The sequence below is a fragment of the Silene latifolia genome, chromosome 4, assembly GCF_048544455.1.
Source record: "Silene latifolia isolate original U9 population chromosome 4, ASM4854445v1, whole genome shotgun sequence".
In the NCBI taxonomy this organism is placed as follows: Eukaryota; Viridiplantae; Streptophyta; class Magnoliopsida; order Caryophyllales; family Caryophyllaceae; genus Silene; species Silene latifolia.
The window spans coordinates 14,438,769-14,465,065 of record NC_133529.1 but is presented as its reverse complement, the minus strand read 5'-3'; the positions used below and the strand labels follow the sequence as shown (position 1 = coordinate 14,465,065).

The following is a 26,297-nucleotide window of genomic DNA, read 5'->3' as shown; positions in this document are numbered from 1 at the left end:
CCCTTACCTGGTCTATATCTAAACTTGTGTACTCCTGAATCTCTTGTGACGAGTTGATTACATACTGCGGAAAAAACAAAGACAAGACATTATTGTAACAACATCAAATACTGCATAGCAACATGATGGTATAGCAGGAAGCAAGACAACATCAGCTCTAATTTAAAAAAAGTAATAAACACATTATTAAATTACTAACCTTTTCGGGAATAAGGATATATCTTCGCCGAATAATCTCCAACATGAACCGACAAACGTAGTATCCACATTGTATGCTATTATTCACTTTGCGAGGGCCTATTATTACATAAAAACAAACAGACGAGAGAAGGCTCACATCGAATCTTGAACTTTAGGTATTGTATTAGTATTAAAAATGATTTTAGCACTTAATGTATTGTATTTGAGCACGTACCCTCGTTATCGTAATAAAATCGGGCCATCATCGAATCTTTCGTGGGTTGATCCTGCTCGTTAGCTCTTCTCTTCTCAAAGGCCCTTTTTTTTAAAAAAAAAAAGGAGGCAGAAACTCATTTTTTTAGGGGCAAAAATGAGCTTTTTGCTATAAATAAAAATTGAAACTTAATGTTATTATAAATAAATCAGTATTATAAACTTACTTATTAATCAAGCGCTTAAAAGTCTCGCTTGGTTGATTATGTATAGAGACCAACCAAAAAACTTTCTTCTTTGCCGGCATGATTGATGCTAGCACCCAATGAGTCCTACATCAAGAGACATCATCATTATTAACAAGTACATATATTAGTTATGAAAATGCAATCAAAATTACTAAAGATCGCCCCTATATTACTCATCTCGCCCCTAATATTCATTTCACTTTACAATTTTGCCCTTCATCAAGTTAAAAAGAGGAACGAAGCATATAATTAAACATAGAGAGGGCGGGTAGAGTTACAGGATTTTTAATTTATTATGCTAACCAACATTATTCAGGAATGCAATTCAATACAAGGTTTAAAAATTGAACTGGAATTAGAGAGGTCGTGCAATAGTGTAACGCATAGGCAACACATGAAGGCCCAGGTAGCAAGCTACCTTAATGAAACTTCCCTCTTAAAAAATAAATTTAACATTGACCTTCCCTCTTAAAAAATAAATTTAACATTTTCGGTGGACATGTAGACCACCTACCAGATATTACACTGATAAGAACAGATACTATACTTGATCTTAGCCAAAATGCCGAGAAAGGTAGGATTTGAGTAGAAGCCCAGCTTCTGTTTTTATATCCTTTCTCCAGTTCAGGTGCGGTCTTTCTTCGATGTGGGATATTATATTGGGAGACTTTACTGATATTTTTGTATTTACATCATGATCAAGTCGATGATCATATTTTGGCCTGTGACAAATTATCGGCAACAATTTAGTTGGCTCAAACTTATCCTAAATGTATAATACCCCATTTAAAAGAAAAACAAATTCTTGTTTGAGATGGTCCATTTTGGCCTGTAACAATAAGATGGGATTTTGTGACCATTTTATGATTAAATGTAACCACAATGGTTCAGCCAATGTTGCATGATAACTTGTTTTTCATAAATGCTCAATGGCGGTCAAATGGTTACAAAACTTCATCTTATTATTTCAGACCAAAATGATCAGCCTGAAAAGAGACCAACTCTAAAAGAAATCATCCTCAGTATCACTGTTCTCGGATTTTTGGTATATGATTTACCCAACTCAATAGGGTCAATCCTAAAAGTACACCTCAAAATTGATTCAGTGTCGAAATGACCCAATACCCAAATGACAACAGTACAAAAATCTTCACAACTACTCTACTACCCAGGCTAATCCAAAACGATCTAATATGGTAATAACCTGATCTACTAAGATCATCCAAAACGATCTAATATGGTAATAACCTGATCTACTAAGATCCTGTTCTTTTGGGCAAAATGACGGTCATTAGTACCTTAAAATACACAACTGCTTAAAACGGATCCGATTAAAGAAGTTGATCCGCAATATTTGGGCTAAACAAAACAAAATTACTAAAACATTTTCCAGAAAATAGAGAGAAAAAGAAAACAGATGGAGATATTATGGAAGATGATGATTCTGATGATGGCAGTAAACTTGTTCACACTGAGTCAAGCAACCGAGTCCCCCGAGTACACAACGATTCACACTGACTCAGACTTTGATGTCAGGTTTTACAACGATTCCGTTTGGATGTCTGCCCGAGTTAACCATCGCTCCTTTCATCAAGCCACCAAATTCGGCTTCCACAGGTACTACAATTGTACAACCAATAATTATTATGTATGACAGTCCACTAGTCTAGCGGTGTGTTTTACGTATATTCTGCAGTTATTTGATCGGTAAATGCGTAATCATATGAAATATTCTCGTTTTGTTGAGTGTTAATTTTATTTATTGTATTGATTAGCGTTGTAAAAGTCGATTTCAAAAATCTAGCGAGGCAATAAGAGCCAGAAACAAATTTCTTGAGGATTTTAATGACGGTTTTTCTAACGCGTGCACCGCTCCTTGAGTTATAAAATTGTTGCATTACCTAACAATCATTCTTGAGACCTGCGGTTTAAGCTAAATCAACTTCGTACCAGTTGATTCTAATCTAGTGTTTAAACGTAGCCAGATTGAAGTTTTGTAATCGGACTTCGAGAGAATTTGTCGACTTTTTGATGATTTCATTTTTTAATGTTTATTGATTATTGATTACACAGGTTGTTTCAATACATCCAAGGTGCCAACCTGAACAATTCCAGGATTCCAATGACAAAACCTGTACTAACCAGTATTATTCCGGGAGCTGGACCTTTAAACTCGTCAGCCTATTCTGTTCGCTTCTACTTACCAGTAAAGTTCCAAGGCGATCCACCACTCCCACTTCCAGAACTGAATATAAAGCCTGTATCGTTGCCAGGACACTGTGTTGCAGTCAGAAAGTTCTCTGGTTTTGCAAGGGACAGGAATGTTGTGGAAGAGGCTGAGAAATTGGCTGCCAGCTTGGCAAAGTCACCTTGGGCGAACTTAACCTCATCTGACAGTATACATGCGTATTCTATTGCGCAGTATGATTCCCCATTCAGGGTCATCAGACGTGTTAATGAAGTCTGGGTCAATATTGATGGCTCGGAATCAGCTGATTGTCGATCCAGTGGAACCACCTTATATGAAGAGCATGCATTAATTGGCGTAGTTTCTTCCTTCTGAAGCTTATACTGATCACATATCATGAAAGTTTCCTCTTGTATTTCTGATGAGAAAGATGTTTGTACTGCATTCACAGTTTGAATGGAAATTGAGTTTCGAAATATACGGCTGTTTTTTTTTTTTTTTTTTTTTTTTAACCTTAGCTTCATTGTCATTTTATTGTGGATACACTGGTGGCATTTTGATGCTCGAGGCTTCGGTACTTCACAGGATTTACTTTGGCGAGACCTATTAAATTTGATTCGATTCTGTTACATTTTAACTCACCAGTGCGGGAAATCCGTCAAGGATTTGTGAAAGCTGTAGGCACGGAAAAAAAAATTCCGTAGCCAACACCACCAAATGAAATTTCTCCTTTTTCGAAACATGGAGAACATGCAACTTCATCCCAAATTCACAATATAATTTCATAATATCCGACTTATATTCAAAAATTGCAATTGCAGTTTTCGTACAGCTAAGCTCACAATAAAAATATATAACAAATCAATGAATGAATTTCTTCAATGTACATAATGCTGTTTGTGAGGGGGGAGGAAAAGTACTAGAATTTCTCTTGGAAACTAAAGTGGTCGATGGTTCGACTGAGTATAGGAAGGCAGAGGCAGTCCAACAATGTCGGTTCTCTTTCGAGGCATAGGCAGCTTAATCTGACTATAGTAAACGACTAAAAGCAGAACTGACAGTATAATGAATAGAAATATGGGAGATGATACAAGCTCCAAATATTGTGATGTTGTTAGTCCACTGCCGGTCTTCCATATATGCTCTCCTTTAACTAAGGAAGCTCCTAATGTCCACGATATATCTCCGGGGCCGAAAATGATATCAGCACTGCCCAAGCATAAACCTTTATCAATAAGAGATGCCAAGTAGAGCACCTTGAAACAGTATTGGCTGCGTGAGACATTGCTTGGATCGGCCCATGTGCTTGAACATAGATGCTCAGCTTTATCCCAAATATTAGTCAAATTGGCTTTTGCTGTCAAATTTAACATTGTGTATATAACAAAGAATCCAGATAAAGCATGGTAGCGCACACCAGGGTTCGTGCCAATGAAAAGGTTGAGAGCATTCTTGCCTGCAAAACGCAGAGTCAGAACGTAGAACCATCCCCATCACTGTTCGGATAACTAAAAATGAAAATGTTTACTCCACTCGAAAGATAACTCAAACAAACACAGAAGATCTTAGTTAAAAGACCAAGCTAGGTGCAAGTTTTTTTTTTTTTAATTCCAAGCCATGTTACTCTTGAAACCACACAGCCGTCAAGGATCTCATGATTTTAAGTCCGCACTCATGATTCAAAAGCGCTTATAGTATATATAGTCTCCTCAAACTATAGGTGTTGGATATCACTGTTCAATATGTCTAATAGAGATACAGAGATAACAAGCACAATCATAAATTCGGAGAATGTACTCCTATGTAAGAGATCAAGTATGGTGAACGCCATAGCGTATGCGGGCTTTTAACTATGGCTCCATAATCATACAAGTAGCAATTTTGTAAGATCATTTGACCACGAAAGTCATAGCGTATGCGGTGTTTTAACTATGGCACAACATCAAAAATAACTCGGGTAACATGATAAAGAAAGCACTGCATGGTATAAGTCTTGGAAGGTGAAGCACAACAATACATAGGTTATGCATGATACCAAAATAAATACCAGTTCATTGTATACTCACCCTCATTAGCCGAGTTTCTTCGACAGCTTGACAGAACTTCTTGGTCAGACCAATCCGAAATGCTTGAATTCATAGCTGCACCATGTGCAAGTATTTTGCATCGCTCCCAATTAGGGTCTCCAATTAAATGCACCAACGAATCTGGCCCAGAACAACTACTGCAGGAATAATTTGAGACATACATAGAGCCAAGACATGGATGTTTAACTTCGGAACTATCGTCCTTCTCCAACAACTTCACCTGATTAACTGATCTATCAAAGGCCTGATTCAAACCAAATGCAGGCAGTGAGTAAGCCATTAGTTGATGTTCAGCAGGACCAATTTTCGACACCAAAAGGTGATTATCATCTCTAATGTCATCTGTTTCAACAACTACTTGCAACGAAGACCCTCCCAAATCGAGAAGACCCAAAGTAGGCAATCTCGATGCATTCTTAAGATAACCCATCTTATAATTTAAAGCAACCCAACCATAATATGCTTCTTCTCTCCCACTCAACACCTTTATCCAATCTCTCTTCCACTTAAAAGAATGCTCCTTAACCACACATTCGACATCATCTAAAACTGACTTTGATTCCTCCAGTGGAATCCTCCTTAATCCTGCAGTAGCTAAAACGAAAATTGGTGTACTACCACGTATCTCACGCGGCACTAATCCCTCAGCCCAATGAATCAACGGCTCCAAAGACGCCTTCACTTGCGAATAATTACCAACAAATTTGTCCAAACCCGGCTCGGTTTGAATACAATGGTACTGACAACCATTATTCCAAACATGTTTCTTCATCAATTCATCAGGATAAGAGTGCAACAAAACTGGCAAATCCCCATTTCTCACGACACTAGTCATCCACTGATAAACATTCACCCTAGTACCAGTACTCCCACAATCCACAACCACAGTAAAATATACCTTACCTTTCCCTATTATACCAAATCTATGCAAAATAACCCCACAAATTACCAAAATCGCTACGATAAACCCGAAAAACAAGCAGCATTTCACAATTCTATACAATTTGAACCACCCCACTACAGAAAGTTTGGATTTTGATGGGGATTGTGGTTCCATAATCGTATAAATGACATCAAAATCATCAAAGTTCTGCAATTTATCATGCAATTTCACACAGAAACACTACTGTAACAAGTAACAATCCCCCTTTTTACTGAAATTAAAAGCAACCCAGATCATTAAATTAAAATCAAACCATGACCCAAGTTTTCATTTGATGATACACGTAAAGGGTCATCCTTGAATTTATCAAGATTGCTCAAAAGAATTGATATTGCGGAAATATAGCTCACATTGATTGACCTTAATTCTTGCGTAATTGAAATTAATTGGTTAAATGAAAGTGTACAGTAAATTCTGAAAACCACGCACCTGGAAATCTGGAATTATGGGAGAGATAATTATGATTTATTTGTCTCTAATATTTTCTGAGAGTGATTAGATGGATCTCTCTCAGCTGGAAAGTCGAGCAGTAGCAGTAGTCGAGCACTTCTACAGTGTGATCTATCTAGTTGCGTAATGCTTTTGGACATTCGGTACGTGAGCGTACGTCCGATACTCCGATTCAACTTCTAGTTCGATTAAGTTTGTTCGGCTCCTTAAAACCTATTTCCTCCATTCAACTTCACTCTAGCACTTTGCTTTTTCACGTTTGTCAACGTTTATTTTACACGGTAAACATAATTAGCTACGTAGTGAGAGAAAATTGCAATTGAATGATCATTTGTAAATAGTGTATAAAAACCAACGTGGTAGAGTGGAGTTGAATGGAGGAAGTAGTTCTTTTAGACTTAAATCACTCAATTTAAGTTTGCTTCAAATCTTATAAGTTCAGTTCATAAATGGTCATATCCTATTAGTTTAGTTCAAATCATATAAGTTCAGTTGAGTTCTGTTCATATCTATAAGTTCAATTCTGTTCAAATCCTACAAATTCGATTAAGTTTAAATCTGTTTCTGTCTAGAGATGGCAGTCCCACCCTTACCCTGTGGATATCCATCCACCCGAAATTAAATGGGTGGGATATGGATGATGAATTTTTTTCGAATTTAGGATAGGATATGGATATGGGTGAATTTAGAGTGGGATATGGATTATCGTCTCTCACCCGCTTAATCACCCTGTGGATATCCTAAATTAATATTTATAAGTAATTTTTTATTAAGTTAATAATCATTTAGATAATTAATGATTTCCCCTCAAAAGTATATTTTTTTATCAGAAATTTTACTTAATTTTTGTAACGCCCCGTAAACAACAGGAGTACAAAATGGTATATTTTATTAATAGCAGCGGAAATTACAGAGCGTTACCGCCGTATTTCCCCAATACAGAGAAATACAAGGCTTACATTATTCTTTAGTACAACCAAATAACTAGTAACAAGTCTTATTGATAAGATTATGATACATTATTCTCATTCTATTTTCTTTCGTCAACCTCACTCATGCCCTTCCCTGTTTCCTGTACCTGAAAAAGATTAATAAAATAAGGGTCAACCAACCACAGGTTGAGTATATTTCCCATAACCTCCAACTCAAATTAATATAATTTGGGTCATTATTATTGAACAGGGTCACATTACGGAGCCGAGACTCCCTTAGGCTATGCCCTCCTCCGTGTACACAGGATAACCATCTTTTTCCTCTTTTTCTCTTTTTTTCTTTTTCTTTTTTTTTTTCTCTTTTTTTCTTTTTCTTTTTTTTTCTCTTTTTTTTTCTTTTTATCCGGATATAACGAGGCGGAGCCAATTGCCGAGCCCCATGTCGAGCCCACTTTAGAGCTCACGTCCATGTACACGGGATAAAATAATAATGTGGTCCGGTCCCTTTCAATAATAATGTCCCCGGATGATACATTGGCCAAATGTACATCTTAGCGACGATATTTTAACATTAACATTATCATGTGAGCATTATAACGTCAATTATTAACACAAGCAGTATCAATGTCATATCTCACGTACCAGATTACGAAAATTATACAAGTATAACATAACTTTATCACATAAACAATAATTCACGTACATTATAAATTATAATATCAGTTAAGTAATTATAACGATAATATACTTACTCATTATATTAACTTAAGTTGAAGGGATAGGAAATATACCTTTAATATATCATCTCATAAATTGCTTGCCACCATTTATCTATACAAAATAGCATTGATCATTTTCGTTGTGTCATGGGTATGAACTATGAATGAGGCATCCTATTTATAGTTTTCGAAAGTCGGTTAACACTTACTAGCAAATGCTACGTGGTGAATGTTTTCACCAAATGCAATCAAGTCAATCATGCCTATCCTAGGTAGAAATGCACGTGGTAAGTCTTTAACCACACCTTTTTTTACGGGTTATATTATATATTAAATTTTAGAGTAAATTATCAATAACTCCCTTTTAAAATACACTTTTTAAAACTTACTACCTTTTAAAAAAAAGTTTAAAAATTACACCCAAAATATTGTAAAAATTTAAAAATTGCTACCAAACCCATATATTTGCATTTTTATGACAAAAATACCCCTTAATTTTTTCATATTATTACCCAACTCCATTACAAGTTTACAACTATGCCCACCCTTCAACCACTCAAGGACTCCACGACTAACCACGACAATCCTCCGCCAAACTTCACCACCGTACTCGTCATATAAGAAATAAAATAAGGGGTATTTTTGTCATAAAAATGTAAAAGTAGGGGTTTGGGAGCAATTTCTAAATTTTTGCAATATTATGGGTGTAATTTTTAAACTTTTTTTTTAAAAGGGAGTAAATTTTAAAAAGTGTATTTTAAAAGGGAGTTATTGATAATTTACTCTAAATTTTATTAAATATCTAGATATTTTATTTTACGGGTTATTTTCTTTTTGATAGGTCTAGTAAAAATTCTACGAGTGAAGTTATTATTGAGTCGGATTCCAACCGAACTATTTTATTCTTATTCTTGGGTCTTATCTATACTAGGTTATTACGTCTTTCGAATTTTACAGGTCAATATATCCCTTCGGGTGAGATCTGTTTCTTTTTGGGTACTTTCTCGACCTCATATTGATAAAAATCCTTTCTCTTTTCTAACAAAGAATTACTTAAATATAGTAAATAATAGAAATTTACTCGGGGTATCACAATTTTATATATCATACTGTTATTTAGGAAATGTAAAACTTGTGTTTATGTGGATATTGTTATTTTCACTAATCAAAGTAATTTACTTTTGTTAGTTTAATCAATAATATAATGCGTTGGTGGTTTCTTTGTAGTTGGCGTGACGTATTTGTATGGTCACTTGCTTTGCAAAGTCACTTTGTTATTGGATATATATTGGGTTGCTATTGCAACACATATTGTTACTTGAATTATGTATGCCTTTTAATTTTATCGCCACATTTTTTTACGATATATTACTTTAAATTTTATAAGCTGTGAAAATATCCAACGGGTATCCGCTTCACCCGGTGGATATGGATATGGATGGATGAAAAAATATTAAATGGATGAGGGTGGGATATGGATGACCATAAATTAAATGGATATGGATATGGATATGCCTCCACCCCATACATATCCCACCCATTGCCATCCTTATTTCTGTCCAAAAGAACATGGCATAAGACCTATTTAATTTACTACGGAGTAGTATACTTCACTTTGTGACGGTTAAAATCCGTCACTTTAAAGAGACCCGAGACAAATAGGGAAGTAGAGAGAGGCTCTGGCCTTTGATAAGTCTCTTTTAAGAAGCCGCCACAAGCAAGACACCTTTTTGAATAATTTATTTTTCATTTTACTTTACTTCATTTCAATTGAACATGATCCTATTTAAATTTAATTTTAAAATTTTAGTACAAAAGAACAGCCTCATACCAAGTGATGCTTGATGATCCAAAATTAACTTTGTAACTGACAAAATATAATCAATTCAGCGGACTTTAAAATGACACGAAAACCCTAAATTAACTTGCACTCAATTCTCGTAATAGATACACAAAATTATACCTGTGAAATCGTTAGATTAGCATTCGATTGTCGTGGACTCCTGTCAAGTTCATAATCACTCAATCCCGAATACCATTAAAATCGGGAAAAAAGAGTTTAAATAGAAAAAAATCGAAACCTTATTTGTCATATCACAATCACGAAGAATGTGCAACGATGACTCCTTGATGTCTCCACACACCTCCGAGCAAGGATCGTAAGTGAAACCGTGTTTGGCGCGATTAATATTAGACATAATTCGATCGTGTACGAGTAAATACACGAAAAGTCGCATTGGCGTATCAGGAATAATCCTTATAGTAGATTTAATAGAGAAAAGTCCTCCCGGTGATGACCAATTCTCGTATCTTGGATAAAGCCTTACAAAAAGTAATTTTTTTTTGCAGAATCTCGCTGAAAACAAATTCTGCGGACACTTCCCATTTTAAGCCTCCGAATTATCCCACATATCATTCACCTTTGCCTCAATAAGATAAGGCAGAATAGATAAGGATGTAAATTGTTCAAAACGGTAAATTTGTAGACCAATTACGCTTCCAAAACATAGTACTTTTGCCATTTCGGATCGACGATCTTGTACCTTTTTTAAGGATGTTGACGACCTCCACATGTATTTGAGCTCGCGCTTAGCTTTGAAATTTGATCATATCAACATTGTATCGTCCCTTGCAATATTTATGACATAACACACGAGTCCAAATCAAATCCGATTAAGTTAGCATTATCCAACCCAACTTCGCCATAAAGACGACAATACGACATTAACTTGACTCATGAAACGAAGCCTTAGGCCTCTTATCTTTTTCATTGGTGACCATATCCCAAGAAACCAAACTTAGTCCGGAGAATTGATTAATCTCTTGATTAAAATGAGAGGTTTACTATTTTCCTACTAAAACTAGTTTAGGACCCGTGTAAAGTTGCACGGGCGTGTATAGATTCTATATATAAAACTTTTCGTAAATTCTTCGATTTACAACATTGTTTTGGTTTCTTATTTGAGGTAATTGATTTCTCATATGTTACATGGAAATTATATATTTGACAATTACAATTACAATATTCTATAACAGTATAATCTACACATTTAAATTATAATGTTATTTTTTTTTTTCAAAATAACATTAGTATTAAGGGAGTATTAATTGTAAAAACATAGTTACACTCTTGTTGTATATCATGCTTGCACCCCGTCGCATCTCGTATCTTTTATTAGAGCATGCATATGCCAACATGTTTACACCTATGTTAAAATTTCAAATATCGACAAATTTTATCATATAGGATAAGTTTTGAAATGTTTGCACAAAAATTAAAATTGAAATGAGGACAAAATAAAAAGTAGAATTACGAATTAAGTCAAAACAATATCAATTAACATATACACTTGAAAACTTGGCATAAAAGGAAAGAATGTTTATGAGTTACACATTATGATATCTCTATAAATTATTTTCTATTTGATATACAGTATTAATCAGTATATGTAAATGACCATACTAAAACCTCTTTGAGCTTTTCAAATTATTTTACGACCCGTTAATCATGAAACATATTTGGTCTATATACATGTCCCATAACATTACTCGTGTCTCGTATCTTTTGATGCACACATCCAAAAGTCATAAACTAAGTTGAATTTATTTTTTAGTTACAGGGTATTCAATATTTGTCTGCTAGAAATTGGTACTAATTAAATCAATTTGAAAATCAATTTGAGGTTCATTTTTGTTAACATGGTGGACTCATTTCATAGTCAATATTAGTCAGTCGTGTATGAGTTAGTAGATCTAAATTTGATGATCATTATGGGCCATTTGATGATTGGGCTAATGGATTTTGGTAAAATTGTGTTTAGTATGAGGTGAGTATTTAGGCTCCGTTTGACACGACACTTCAGATAACTTATTTGACCAAAGTAACTTATTTGATCAAAATTTCAGTTACCTGATTTTTTTGCAAGTGTTTGGTAAGTAGCTTATTTGGTCAAATAAGGTACCTGAAATGAAATGCTACCTCAGGTAGCATTTGAGAAATCAGGTACCTGAAATGACTTATTTTCCATTTTTTACCCCTTTATTCTATAATATTAAATAATTTTCATATCCTTTTACGTCATTTTACCAAAATCAGCTACCTTTTCAGCTAGTTTGCCAAACACATTTTTATATAATCAGTTACCTTATCAGCTCCTAATTTTCAGCTACCTTATGAGTTGCCTTTTTGAGTTTCAGTTAGCTTTTCAGTTTTCAGCTACCTTTTCAGGTAGTTTTGCCAAACAGAGCCTTAGGCGGAAAATTTAAAAAGATATTTATGGTTTGTGTTTTATTATTTATAAGAAATAAGAAATTGGTCACTTTTATCAATGTAAGTAGAATGTAGAGTGATAAAAGTGACCAATTTATAAGAAATATTGAATATTTTGTGTAAAAATGATTTTTTTTTAAGTAGTCACTGTCAATAACAAAATAGTGGTAACTTTTAATATCAAAAGCTAAATTTTTACCATAAAATGGTCACTTTTATTTTTTCCCATCATATTAGAGTACCATATCATAATATAATTTGTGATTGAGAATTAGACCCTTGACAGTTGACACTCTAAAGTGTAGACCCCCTATTCATGTTCGCTAATGTTAAATATACATCCAATCAAAACTCTCTATTTCATACCCTTTAATCCGTTATTAATGTGTAAACAATGACAACCTACTCATAATCAAATTTCTTTCCTATAAATTGTATTAACAAATAAAGAAATTTGAGGGAGATCGAAGATAGTCTCTAAATAAGTTATTTTGATATAACATTGTACTCATTTATTCGTTTTCATGACCATTATATAATTATATTGTTTATCATGACTTGAAACGACTCTTTAACTTTGTACATATTCTTATGATAAGTGTACTCAATTTATTTTTAACCATGTTTTCGCCTGTTTTATTGCCCATGGTACTGTTTTTTACTATAATTATAAAATAAGCTCATAATAAATTTATTGTGAGACCTTCTCTAAAGTCATTTACCCAATGCTTCTCAAATACAATTTGTTATTTGTTAGATTACTCAATTTACTCGTGCAAGAAAAGGGGAGATGTTATAATAACATGATAATCGAAGATCGGCAACAAAATATTAAGTTCATAGTAAAAAAAAAATTAAATTAATCAAGAAAATACTATGACAATTGTTATTGTTTTATTAATTCGTATAGATAGTTAGATTGAAAGTTATGAACACTCCAACATGACTGGCCAGTTTAGCAAATAGCTATTCACACCGGTTTAAAAACGTAAAAGGAATGACTTTGAGACTAACGATTATCTAAATTGCATGATTAAACAATATTGTCTAATCGAGTAAAAACATGATGCTTGAAAATTTTAAATTCATGCCAAACAATTGTATATACTATATAGGATATGGATTTTTTTTTTAAAAACCACAAAATTCTAAAACTAATTATGATATTATGGAGACCTTCAAATATAGAGAAATTAGTAAAAACAACAATAAAATATGGTTATATAAATCTTAGGTTAACAACATAAAAGAAATGTTATATATTAGGCTATTTAGTTAGTGGTTAATGGACGTATTTTTAAGGAATCCTAAAATCTATGTTAAATATTTTTTTTTTGTTGGTACATAAAATCTATGTTAAATGTGGAAGTGAAGTTTTGGAGGGAAAAAAAATGATTATTGTTTTATTATTTTATACATAAATACATAGATTATCAACTTTTGAAGTAGTTCATATTGTTAAAACCAATCTTATCCGAAACCGAACAAAATCCGGTATGAAAAAACCAACCAGAAAAAATCAAAAGGGTGAAAAGTTGAAAACTGAAGAAAGTTAACTTTGTCCCTTTTCTACGTCTCCCATTTTCCCCCAATTCTTTTATTCTAGGGTTTCTCAATTTGTCTTCCGCCTGAAATCTTTCCCATTTTTTTCATCGTCTATCAATTTTCCGCTTTAATTCTACTTTTATTCACCTTTTGTCGAACATATTTGTCATTTTGATTTCAATTAGGGTTTTTGATTTTTTTTTCGAAGATCATTTTTATAGAGAGAATTATCCACGTCGAAAGAACAAAATAAGGTGATTGATTTACATATTTAGTTAATTTACTGTTTGCTGAAGATTATGTGTATACCTGTGATTTTTTCTGATGATTTTACGACATTCTGTACTGTAGTAGTTTACATTGTTTGGCACATTGATAAACGGTTTGAATTATGATTCATGTTAGTCGACCCCGAATTAAAGCTCAATAGTTTTGCATTTGATGGAGATTTTTTTTAATTGATTATTGCATTTGATGAATTTTATTCATTTGATGGATTCTAAAATTTTGATTTTGATGAAGTGATCAACTTTGGCAATATTTTGGGAGATAGGAAAGTGGAAAGTTCCGAAACTTTGACTATAATTTCGTTGTGGGTAGATATTTTGGATTGCTGGTAAATAGTAGAGTGATGCTGGAAGTGTGTAATATTGGGAATATCTTGGGTGATGCAAAAGGGGGTAGGTCTTGGGCTAAAGTTTGTATTCAAGGGGGTTAGTTTGGATAAAGGTAAATTCTAGCGCAGGATGTGTCGTATAGACGTAAAATCAGCAGTGTTGGTAATAGCGTGGGAGTGAAATTGTATGCTTTTTCGTAGCAAATGGTGATTACTGTGGAATGTTCATAACACGGAGTAGCAGTTTTGGTGATAGTTTAGGAGGTAGGAAATTTAGAATTTTCGACCACTTGACAAGTTGACAGTACTGTATAGCCAAGATGATTTATGGGATAGCAGCAATTGGAATGTTCAAAAAGTTGTTGGTATTTTGATTTTTGTATGATTGGAACAAAGGTGTTTGAGGAGAAGGAGAGTTGTATTTGCTTAGTTTTATTGCTTCTTGGGGGTAAGATTAATAGAATTGTGTGTTTATCTTAGTAATCTAGTGGCAGTATTTTTCACTATGGGTTTAGAAATTTTGGTTGGAGGAAGACTGGGCTGCGAAGTTTTATGTATTTTCTTTGCGAATGAGAGCCACTAGTGCGGCATTTCATGTGTGCTGCTGTAAACCAAAGGTGTGATGGGATAAGAGAGTGAAGGAAGTAAGCTGGTATTTTGCCATATCCCATTGACATAAGTTAGGCAAGTTGATGCTTCAGAATCTTGCCCTCTAATTCTTCTTAAGGTAGAAATCTTTTGTGGCTGGCCAAGGTATCTTTTGAGTAGTGGCCGACTACTAAATCCCGGCTGATCTTAGATCTTAGAATCGGCCGTCTTCACTTGATATCAGTCGTTGTTCCATAAATATGTACTGCTTTAAAATGCAGTTGTGGTAACCTTCAAAGCATGTATAACTCGGTTACTTTGTATCATTGTAAATCAGATTTAGTACAATTATTTGGGTTTCAGATGGATGTTGTGTTGAGTGCTGCTTTTCTAATAAAAGTATTCTACTGCTTAATTGGTAATCTGGTATCATGCTGCATGTTTCTTATTCTTGATTAATGATCTCGTCCCTACTTCCCTAGGTCTCAGCTGGCCACAAAGAAGCCTTACATTTTATCTGCTTTGTGTGTATTTTCTCATAGTTTGTCCAGGTTATGATAGCTTGAATGACCTTGCAACTGGCATCCAGCTATGACTTCAAGTATGGCAGAGCAAAGGTATCCAGAAATTTCTTTTTTTTTTTGCAGTTATAACATGATCGGTGAAGCATCAATTTTATAGTTCAATTTATGAATGTCGTGGATTGAATGGTCCGAGGTGCTGCATTTTATGTCTCTGATTTGATTGTCTCGATGGTTGACAACAGTTCTCATTTGTGATTTTTTTTCTTGTTTAGTAAGTTGAGTTTTCCTTTCCTTACTTCAATTCTTGTTTTGATATGAATTTCGTGGTTCGGTGAGCTGGATCACATCCTGTTTTTGGATATTTTTGTGTCATATACTCCCTCCGTACCACACCAAAGGTAACGTAGGGAAAAATGGAGTATTTAAGAAAAGGCGGAAAAAGTAAGGGTAAAGAGGGAAATAATAGGTGGGGTATGTAATTGTGAGTTTAATTGTGGGTTGGTAGGTGGGGTATGTAATGACATTTTGTGTAAATATCAAATAGGTATAAGGATAACTTGGTAATGTTGTGGGCCAAATAAGGAATGTTACCTTTGGTGTGGTATGTCCATTTATAGTAAGTGTTACCTGGTGTGGTACGGAGGGAGTATAACATTTTGTCACCATGTTCTTTATATGTTGTGTTGTGGAAGCTTATAGGTTGGCTTGCTTCTGAGTTGCTAAAATAACTAGGTTATGTATCTCCAGCTTTAATGTCGGTTGCTGTGTAAATTTTTGATTAATTGTGTCTGTGTTCAGCTTCATGGGAACTCATTCTGTGAGCTTTTTTGCATGACTTGTGAATACGTCTATATCATTTAAAGCTTTAAGCAGTTTTACCTTTACTTAATGGGGATAAAGTTCTTTATTTTTCAACATTTCCCTCATATTCAATCATGATATATTTTTTTTAAGATATTTATGTTGGACCATCACTACCATGTAGTTTCTCAAATACATGCTTTAGAACATCATTATCTTCCTTGCCTATTGTTAATTTCACAGATGGGCTTCCAAAAGAAGAGGTGGTATGACTGTCTTGGGCAAAGTGGCTAAAGTAGCTGTTCCTAAACCTTTAAATCTACCTAGTCAAAGGTAACTGTATCTTGGTCTATTATCTTTTAGCATTCATTGATGTACTTGCTCTTTTTAAATCATACGTTTTGAACTTTGTGTGTTCAAGATTGGAGAATCATGGTTTGGACCCCAACGTAGAAATTGTTCCCAAGTAAGTATTATATGTAATGTACACCATTTCTGATTTCGTTGTTTGGGGTGTTGTCATTTTCAACATTTATCAATGAGTTTGAACTTTGAAGTAGCTGATGGTATGATTCAAATTCAGGGGAACTCTTAGTTGGGGTAGCAGACCGTCATCTGGCAGTTCAAATGCCTGGGCTACCTCAGCACTCTCATCCAGTACAGACGGTGGTAGCTCTTCGCCTAGCCATTTAGCTGGACGTCCTTTGTCTGGTGGTGGCACCCGGCCATCAACTGCTGGCAGTGAGAAAGACCATGATTCAAATGTCATTGCATGGGGTCCAAATTCGAGGCCTTCGTCAGCTTCAGGGGTTCTGGGCTCCAACAATACATCTTTGACATCTTTACGCCCTCACAGCGCTGATACTAGACCTGGTAGTGCACAGTTATCGAGGTTTGCTGATCATTCACTAGAAGGTTCTGTAGCCCGAGGTGCAACTGCGTCTTCTGAGCGAATGGTATGGCCATATTAGCCGATCATGAGCTGTCTATTTAATAATAATAATAATAATATTTTTTTTATGTGATCTTAAACTTATAATCCAGGGGAAGATTTATGGTAGGATTAGGATGGGCCACAATTGTTAGCCCAGGTGGCTGGGTGGGGAGCAAGTCTTGTAAGCCGTTATCACTCCCCTAACCTAAAATTTTGTCGCATTCTTTGCCCCATGTTCTGCTGGGCTGGCTACTTCATTGGAAAGAATAAATAGTTTACAATGAATAACTGCTAGTAAGCCTCTATCTCGGCCCTAATCGAAGATTGGTGCTATTTTTGGCCCAAGATGGGGCTGGTTTTTAGCGTTTGCCGCCCATTTATTGGTGGCTTGGTGCTCTTGATGCTATTTGGTTTTCTTATTAATATTTTTTACCATTGTTTTTTGGTTGTATGTGTGCAGGGAGTTAACGAAGGGTTTTCCTTGAGCTCAGGAAATTTCCCAACTCTTGGGACAGAAAAAGACGAGTCTAAAATGAAATTGGAACCCACGGGTGCGTATGCTTTATCATTGCCCTTAATCCTTCTCATTCCGATCTCGTGGCATGTAGATTTATCCTTTCAAGCCTTATTTTTATAGAAATAGCTTATGTTTTCCTCTTATTATCGTATCGTATTTGCCTCTCTTTGCTTAAGTAGGTGGGTTACTCTCTATTTTAGTCTTTAGCTGTATAAACCAAAAATAAATTTTAGACATAGGACTCTCTAAGAGCATGATTCTTTGTCTATCTTAGAATGATTATTGTTTTTTTATCCAACAGAAGTCCGCACGCGAGTCGTGTCCTCTGGTCAAGTTTAGACCATGTTACTCCCTCTATTTCACTACGTCTTTCCATAATTCTTGTATGGAAGTTTCACTATTCCAATTTCATTGTTTTCTGTTATGGTAAGACTTTTACAGTGCAAAATTATCAAGTACTTCCAATAACTGCCTGAGCACTAAAATTATCACGACTAAACCCAACTTGTCATATACCGAATTCATTAACCACTGACCGTACTCGTTTTAGCTAACCTCCCAAAGTTCTATCTCCTCCAAACATCAGCCCTCTCAGTCTCTCTCCTCCCCGCTAGCCACTGGATCCATCTTAACCGAATTCATTTTATCTACTCCGACCACTGTCATTCTTTGATTACCGTAGATGCCTTGGTGTCCCATTCGACTCTAGCATCAACCATTCCATCTAACCTCTCCTCACACTCACCCATTCCCCTACCATAACCACTCCTCTCCCTCCTCCTCCCTCCTATACTTCCTGAGTCAGGGTGAGGAGGAGAAAGGTCGGTGAGGAAATGAGGGTTTCAAAGGTTGTGAGGAAGAGGCGCCGGGTCAGGAGTGAGGTGGTTGATCCGGTAGTGCTAATAAGGGGTTAGACTTTTAGAGCCTCAGAGGTGGCTTTTTTTGAGATTGGATTACTTATAAAGTTCACTCATCGTCTTTGTTTGAAACCCCTCTCACTAACTACAAAAATTATAATGGTTTGATGATGAATGGTAGAAGTATGGCCTAAATTATTTTTTTGCTCCTAATGCCTTTGGCAGATATTGAGGATGTCATTAATAGCCTTTTTCTGTGTTTTTTCTCCGCATCTCAGTTTTTGGTAGCGTATGCATCATAAATACAGAGGCATTCTATCTCAAAGTCATCGTTAGATTGTCAGGTCCTACATGTTTCTGTGCGAACCTTTTTCTTCATTTTAAGGGTGTTTGATACTGATATTGTGTTTCTTAATCTTGGTTGATTAGTAGTATTTCTGAAATGATTTCTGAGAGGGTATGATACAGTTGATTAAAATGGTTATCTGCCTTCGACAGATGCTTCTCATGGAAGGCCAGGTTCGTCTTCTGACGGAGCTAAATCCATGCCAGACAGTATGGTGATCGCCCATGGTGTGTAGTAGATCCCCAATTTTTTTCTTCGCATTACTTGCTTTCTTTTAACTTGATCTTCTGTAAATCCTTGTTTTGTTTAACAAAGCCTTCACAATTCAACCTCTCTGTTCTATCTTTCTCAGAGGATACAAGTGATTCAGATATTAGAGATTATTCCTGGAGGAAAAATCCTCCTCCATTTGTCGAAGATGGACCTCGACCTAGCATGGAAAGATGGCATGGAGATCCTTATCCATATCAGAATCCTAATATTGGTCCTCCACATTATGATTCTTGGCGTGGTGCTCCTTTAGCTAATCATCCTCCAGGTGGCGTTTGGTATAGAGGACCTCACGGACCCCCTCCGTATGGTGGCCCAGTTTCTCCTGGAGGTTTTCATATGGAGCCATTTCCTTATTATCGTTCTCAGGTTCCAGCTCCTGGTTTAGCCAACTGTCAGCCAATTCCTCCTGGGGTTGGGCATCATGGACATCACCCACAGAATCCAGATATGTATAGGCCACATTTACAGGAGTCTTTCATGCGTCCAGGTTTGCCCATGAGACCAGGATTTTATCCTGGACCCTTACCTTTCGAGGGTTATTACCGACCTCAAATGGGATTCTGCAACCCTAATGAACGAGATTTGCCATTTATTGGAATGCCTGCTGGACCCATTTGCAATAGACCTTCAAACCAGAATGCCCATGATCTTAACAACTCTCATCCTAGATCATTTGAAGGTAGAAGGCCAGGCCAAGTCGATCCTGATCTTCCACACGATCCTCGTGGAAATGACAAAGTTTTGGTGAAAGAAAATGATGGTGAATATCAGAATGACAAGGAAAAGTCGGGTCGCAGAGTGATTAATGATGTATCAAATCGTGAGAAGGGGATCTTATCAAACGCACCGTTGCAGGAGAATGCCTGGGGAGACGATTACAAAAATCGTGATGATTCTGGTAATGGTAAAAATGCAGTGAAAGATGAAGTGCCTTCTCGGCCTTTTGATAATAGATACCGTTCTAGCAACTCTACCAATCCCATGTTTTCTGAGAGCGTTTTCAATGTGGAAAAATCTGGTACACGGCCTATCACAGATGATCAAGCCACTTCTAGAGATCATTCGTTGATGCAAAAGATAGAGGGTTTAAATGCTAAGGCCCGCTCCTCTGGTGGAAATGCTTTTAATGGGGAGGAGCCGACTGAGATTGTACAGATGGTTGATGCCCGGACTCGTCAATCTCTGCATGAGGCAGATACTGGTGTTGTTTTGGAAAGGCACTATCCCACTGGGGTTCCTGTCCTGGTTTCTCGCGATACCAATTTAATTGCAAGTGAGAAAAGTGGTGAATCTATCAGGGCTGCTGGCCCCAGGTATGTCTGTTTTTACGTGCTCATCTTTACGTTCTACCTCCTTAAAATTAAAGTTCCATTCAACTTTGCATGATTTTGAAAGACAACTATTTGATTAACTTTTTGCTTATATATTACGGAGTATACCACAATCTTTGTCAAAAAAATAATTTCTGCAAGAATTAAATTTTTTATATTTTTAAACATATTTATGATCATCATTTTTAAACTTTGAAGTTTGACCCCAAAGAGTCAAGAAAGAAGCTTGATATAAGAAGGAGAGCGTACTTATTTTTCTGTTGCCTGCTGGATTTCTCAGGAGTGCTATTCAAGGAGGACAAAATAGAGGGCATCCTCATGGCAGTGGAAACTTTGATGGGCAGGAAGTCTCTAGATGGGGAAGAAAATCTCAGTCTCATTCAATTCAATCAGCTGGTTCCAACTTAACTAATGATCATTTGGAAGATGTCGGAGTGTCTAGGACTAATATTGAGATGAAGGGTGATGGGGAACCTGCTATATCTAGTCGGGATTCTAGTGATACTCAGGTGCGTTTCTGTATGAGAAGTTGAGAACAGTGACAGATCTACAAAGTTTTTTTTCCACATCAGCTTTTTTTACATTCAACAACAACATTAGCCCAGTGCTCAATGGCTTCCGCAAATTGCGGGTTAAGGATGGGTCGGATGTACACAGTCTTACCCGTGTTAGCAACACAAAAAAAACTGTTTCCGAATGACCCAAGATGAAAATTGCGTCGATAACTACATCGAATGACTATTACTTCACAATAGAGTAATGAATCTATCATAACCCAGAACCTAAGAGTAATGAATCTTTGGCTCAATAGAAAACTGGAAAGTGTTTTCATATTCTACCTATATAATTTTACAAAGCTTTTAACAATTTTTTTCTATTCTTTTTAACCATAGTAATGTGTAAATTGTGCAAAAAACAAGAAACTAGTTTTTTAATGTCCCGGGGCCTAAGACATATCATATAATATAATGTTGGTTCCTGTGTGAGAATCGTGTTTTTGCTTCAAATGCTTGACCAGTGTTTCAAATATCTAATTTACTGTTATATCTTTCAGCGAGCTAAAATGAGGGAGATAGCCAAGCAACGTGCTATCCAGTTGCAAAAAGAAGAGGAGGAACGAATAAGAGAGCAGAAGGCGAAGGCACTTGCCAAACTTGAAGAGTTGAATAGGCGTAGTGCTACCCATGTTCCAGAAGCTCCAAATCAGAAACAAATTGGTCAAACTTGTTCTGCAGTGCCACTGACTCCTGGTGATTCTAAAGACCAATCTGATTTGAAGGCAAATTCAATTGCTCGACCAAACTCAGGTGTTTCTGACGAAACTGCTCCGATAGACATCAAAGTTGTGGATCCTACTGCTAAGGTTGATTTTGAGGATGCTCCTAGTGACAGAACTGCAGCTCCAGTTGATGACATCTCAAAGCATAAGCGAGCTGGTTACAAGTCGAGGCAAAATGTCCATGAGAAGAATCTAACCCAAAAATTAACCGATGTAGGTCAAGATGTTTCCGATCGCAACAGTGGAAATGCAATTCACGAAGTTACTGTTGGCAGTAAAGGTGATGGAGGATCTCGAAAAGAGCTACCTGAAATACCTCGTGTTTCTGATTCATCTGCTCCTCAAAAAAGAAGGAATAACAAAAGTGGGAAGAACAAGCCAAAGGTGGAAGCCTCATTGAATGCTAATCCATCAACTGTTTCTCAGCAAAATAATTCTGATCTTGGTCGAGTTAGTTCTGCAAGTGTGGAGGATAATACTTCTGATTTACGTGCTTATTCCAAACAACCCGCTCAGCCACCAGGAAGTCATTTATCTGACGTTCATGGTAGGGTCAACAATGCCTGGAAGGGCCAGCATTCTCGAAATGCAAGAAGTTCGCAGGGTAATAAATTATCAGAAAAAGCTCAGAGTAATGACGCTGTTGTCTGGGCTCCAGTGTGCGCAGTTAACAAAGTCAAGGTCCCTGCTCAAACCACTCAAAAGCCTGTCGAACCTGTAGCGTCGTCAGCAGGAGAAAGCATGTCTCAGAGTAGCTTTAAATCTAAAAGGGCTGAGATGGAACGATATGTTCCTAAGCCTGGGGTAGCCAAAGAGTTGGCCCAACAAGGAAACATTCAACAACATCCATCTCTACCAGTTGATCATTTGACTATTGCGCAAGCTCCAATAGATTCTTCTGCAGGAAATGGAGGAAGAGAAAAAGATTCCCAAGGTTTTGATAATAGACATGGTAGGGGCCAAGGATCATGGCGTCAGCGTGTTTCTGCAGAATCAAAACACATCCATGAATCTATGATGACGGACCCACCAAACAGACCTACTGAGCTACCTATGAAAGAACCAGAAGCCTTTACATCTGATGGACAGAGTAGCGTAAATGATTCTACTACCAAATCATCTGCTGCCTTTACCAGCACCAAGGGTCAATTTCCCTCAGGAAGGGGGAAACGACATCCCTTCAAAGGGCAGAATAGCAGTGGTAATTCCCAGAGTTTCGAGCACAAGAATTCTAATGTTGGCTTGAATAATTCACATATTGGTTCTGAGAGATCCCATATAGAGAAGACGCAGTCCTCGAAACAGAATAGAGCAGTCGTAGATCGTTCTGCAGCCCATTGGCAGCCCAAATCTCAGGTATATGTACCCCATAATCAACAAGAAAGTTCGAAACCTGACATTGGTTCAGGTAGTATTGCGCATTCTCAACCAGAACACAGTCTGTTTGCTGCCATAGATCAAAGACCAGGATCTGAAGAAAACTCAATGCAAGATATGAGCCATAAAGAAAACAGAGGTCCACATGTTAAAGGGGGCCCACACCCCTCTAATCAGGTTTTGGAATCTGAGATTGAAGACAGGCGCAATGAGCAGCGACCTTTGTCAGGTTACCGCAAGAACTCAAATTATGGCGGCCGAGTCAACCGGGTACATGAGTCTCGTGGAGAATGGAGCGCCACGGCACCAGAAACCAAGCAACATTACTCGTCTGCCAACCGAGGGAGACAAAGGCAGAACTCACATAACGAGTATCAGGCTGTGGGGCCATCATACAACAGCGATGATCGTGAGCCCCAAATCGGAAGTCAACAAGGAGGTCAGCAGTTCAGAGAAAGGGGACACTCAAGACGTGGCAGGGGAAACTTTTATGGGAGGCAGAGTGGTAATGATTAATGAATGATGGAAAGAACATATGCTCTTGTCATTCTTGTTAGCTGATTTTGTGGCTTCAGAGATCGAGGTCAATGTCTTCATTTTGTCTCGGCCGATAATGCAATCTGTTTTACGGTGACAGTTCAACGACTGACTGGTAATTTTTTCCCCAGACTGCAGAGTATATTTCATTTCGCATACCTGGAGCAGTGGAGCTGGGAGATGTTTAGGGAATGTTTATTCGTCCTCTAAGCTAGGTAGGGATGTCACTGAGGCGGAATTTTTGGTGGGTCTCGCCTAGCACCCATGCGGTTAATGATTTGATGGGTGGTGAGGCGAGGTGGTAATCAAAAATGTCATCAGCCGTGGGTCGTGGGGTGGGTGCGGGTATACCCGCCCTACACACCCCAACCCATCCCCACCTCGCCCGCATATCCCCTCTTCGCTTATGCCTTTCCTTACCCATCTCCGTCCCGCTTATTCATACACTTTTGACTCTTTTAGTTTTATGATCATACCATAACAAAAAAAAATAGGATATAATACTATAAATAAAATATTGTCTAAACTAGTGAACTCTAATTGTCTAAACCCTGAAGCCCTTTGCTAAATGTATTTGTATCATTTCTACGAGTTAATTGAACGGTTTAACGTTTCGATACCGCTTTGCGGAGTTGTATTTGAGAGTTGTATATATATATGTTAAATATTCAAGAACAATATTTTTAAAAAGGGTGATAAATACAACTCACTGGGTTGTATTTAAGAAACCAAAAGAGAAATAAATTCTTAATATATGCATTAATTGTATTGGTTAATGTGTAATTTAGTTCTTGGTTCTTAAATTAATACCCAAATTAGAAGGTATTTAATGCTTAAATACAACCCACTAGTTCTTCAGAGAAGAAAGGTAATTTGGTGGGTCTTTAAGTTCAACCCGCGTGGGTGTTTGGGTGGGTGTAGCCACTGTGTGGGTATGCATCAAGTTTGCGGGTGCCCTTGGTTCCGGAAATTCGGGTTCGAATTCAACCATTCCCATTAGGCATTGTAGGACCACCGTTCCCACCTTATGGTGAGACTTGTATCCGCCAATTGGAATGTCGCTAAACATCCTTAGAAAGTAGCGGAACACCGGGTTTCGTACCTCATAAGTGGAGGCTTTTCTTGCATCAAATCTACCCTATCTAGCAATTAGTCTCCAAATTATGATTTAACTATAATTTCGGTGGTCGGTCACTACTAGGCAAATCTATCTTTCATTTTAACTTTATTTTATATGAAATATAATTGTGTTGGTGTCTAAATCATATAATTATTTATGATACATGTTCCAATCACCACTCGGCAAATCTATCTTTTAATTTTTTAACTTTATTTATAATACATGTTCCAATAACTATTGTTACTTTATCATTTACGATACATGTTCAAATTTATAGTTAAGATATAACTAGATTTTAAGCCCGGCCGTTGGCCGGTAATATTAAAATATAATTTCTTATATTTATTTTGAAATTGTTGCTTTGAAAACATTTTATAACGAATATCTACCTATAATTTGGTCAATCTGTGTAAGAATTGTTACTCACTAGAGAACTCCACGGTGTTCATTACTCTTTTGGGTAGACCATTTTGCATAATGTAATGTTTGGCATCGGACACCTATGATCATAATCGGTACAGATTTTTTTTACATATATGATTCATATTAAAACTGTAATGACATTATATTCAACATATTTTATCACAAACATTTTTAAATATTAGAGAATTGTTTTTTGCTTAAAAATATACTCATTTTGTCCGAATCATTGTTTGTCTTTTTTATTCTCTGTAAGAAGTATTTTAATCAAAGGCAAACAATTATCCAAATCATTTGTTTGTCTTTTTTATTGAGTAAAGGAGAATCTATCATGGGTCATAATATAAAAAGTGTTTACATACGGAGTATATAAAAAGTTAAAAACACCTTGTATATTGATAGTGTGTAGTTGTGCAGATAGAATTCTCCTATGTTCAAACTTATATAAACTATTTTATTATTGATCAAATTCTTGCAGTAGTTAATTGTCAATTTGTGATAAACATTCTTTCCTTTTCTTTAATTATGTACGGATATGACAATATATAAAGATAGTGAATGAAGTAAAATTCATATGTTATCCTCTCTCTCTCTCTCTATATATAAAAATGGTTACATTTATATTGAATATTCATCTCAATACACTTTAAACATGTGAGGTCCTTTGATGTAAAATTTGTTCGATTTTAAGAGTTGGAACAGTACGTTGGACTGTTCGATTTATGTTGTAAAATACGCAGCGGAAAATTAAACTGATTATTTGATTTTTATATGTTTTTGAACGAAAAATTAAAAGGATATGACGTGATAACTCTCTCCTCTCTCGCAAGGAACTTGATTGTAAAACATGACTTGTTTTTGTGACTCTCACCTCGCAAGGATCAACTCACACTCTAATCTCTCCCTCGCAAGAAAGAAATAAGACACTCAAAGCTCGCAAGCAATAAGCAACAAGAAAACTTGTATTAATTCTCAAACTCAGATATATATTTGTATATTAAA

The 26,297-nt window shown here is 36.3% G+C and overlaps 3 protein-coding genes and 1 pseudogene across 6 annotated transcripts; 2 read left to right on the top strand and 2 right to left on the bottom strand.

Annotated features, from left to right (window-relative positions):
* Positions 1 to 995: 995 nt before the first annotated feature.
* On the bottom strand, positions 996 to 1,219 carry LOC141654056 (U2 spliceosomal RNA; annotated as a pseudogene).
* A 712-nt stretch (positions 1,220 to 1,931) lies between these two features.
* Positions 1,932 to 3,305, top strand: LOC141653063 (uncharacterized). The gene is made up of 2 exons (XM_074460704.1): positions 1,932 to 2,258; positions 2,715 to 3,305. Exons 1-2 carry the CDS (start codon positions 2,059 to 2,061, stop codon positions 3,202 to 3,204), a joined length of 690 nt encoding a protein of 229 aa, XP_074316805.1. The 5' UTR covers positions 1,932 to 2,058; the 3' UTR covers positions 3,205 to 3,305.
* A 281-nt stretch (positions 3,306 to 3,586) lies between these two features.
* On the bottom strand, positions 3,587 to 6,464 carry LOC141653062 (putative apyrase 7). The gene is made up of 2 exons (XM_074460703.1): positions 4,896 to 6,464; positions 3,587 to 4,285 (listed from the first exon to the last, which is right to left on the bottom strand). Exons 1-2 carry the CDS (start codon positions 5,971 to 5,973, stop codon positions 3,768 to 3,770), a joined length of 1,596 nt encoding a protein of 531 aa, XP_074316804.1. The 5' UTR covers positions 5,974 to 6,464; the 3' UTR covers positions 3,587 to 3,767.
* Positions 6,465 to 13,659: 7,195 nt separating this feature from the next.
* Positions 13,660 to 24,392, top strand: LOC141653061 (protein MODIFIER OF SNC1 1-like). Of its 4 annotated transcripts, XR_012547325.1 has the most exons (11): positions 13,688 to 14,029; positions 15,522 to 15,596; positions 16,548 to 16,637; positions 16,726 to 16,770; positions 16,888 to 17,260; positions 17,699 to 17,789; positions 19,111 to 19,185; positions 19,311 to 20,544; positions 20,843 to 21,071; positions 21,617 to 23,801; positions 23,887 to 24,392. XR_012547325.1 is itself a non-coding variant. In XM_074460701.1 (10 exons), the coding sequence occupies exons 2-10, from the start codon at positions 15,571 to 15,573 to the stop codon at positions 23,732 to 23,734; spliced, it is 4,281 nt and encodes a 1,426-aa protein (XP_074316802.1). In that variant the 5' UTR covers positions 13,660 to 14,029; positions 15,522 to 15,570; the 3' UTR covers positions 23,735 to 24,392. The 4 variants fall into 4 exon arrangements, 2 of the variants coding, with proteins under 2 accessions (XP_074316802.1, XP_074316803.1); XM_074460701.1 differs by having other exon boundaries at positions 13,660 to 14,029; positions 21,617 to 24,392; XM_074460702.1 differs by having other exon boundaries at positions 13,760 to 14,029; positions 16,888 to 17,419; positions 21,617 to 24,392.
* Positions 24,393 to 26,297: the final 1,905 nt, after the last annotated feature.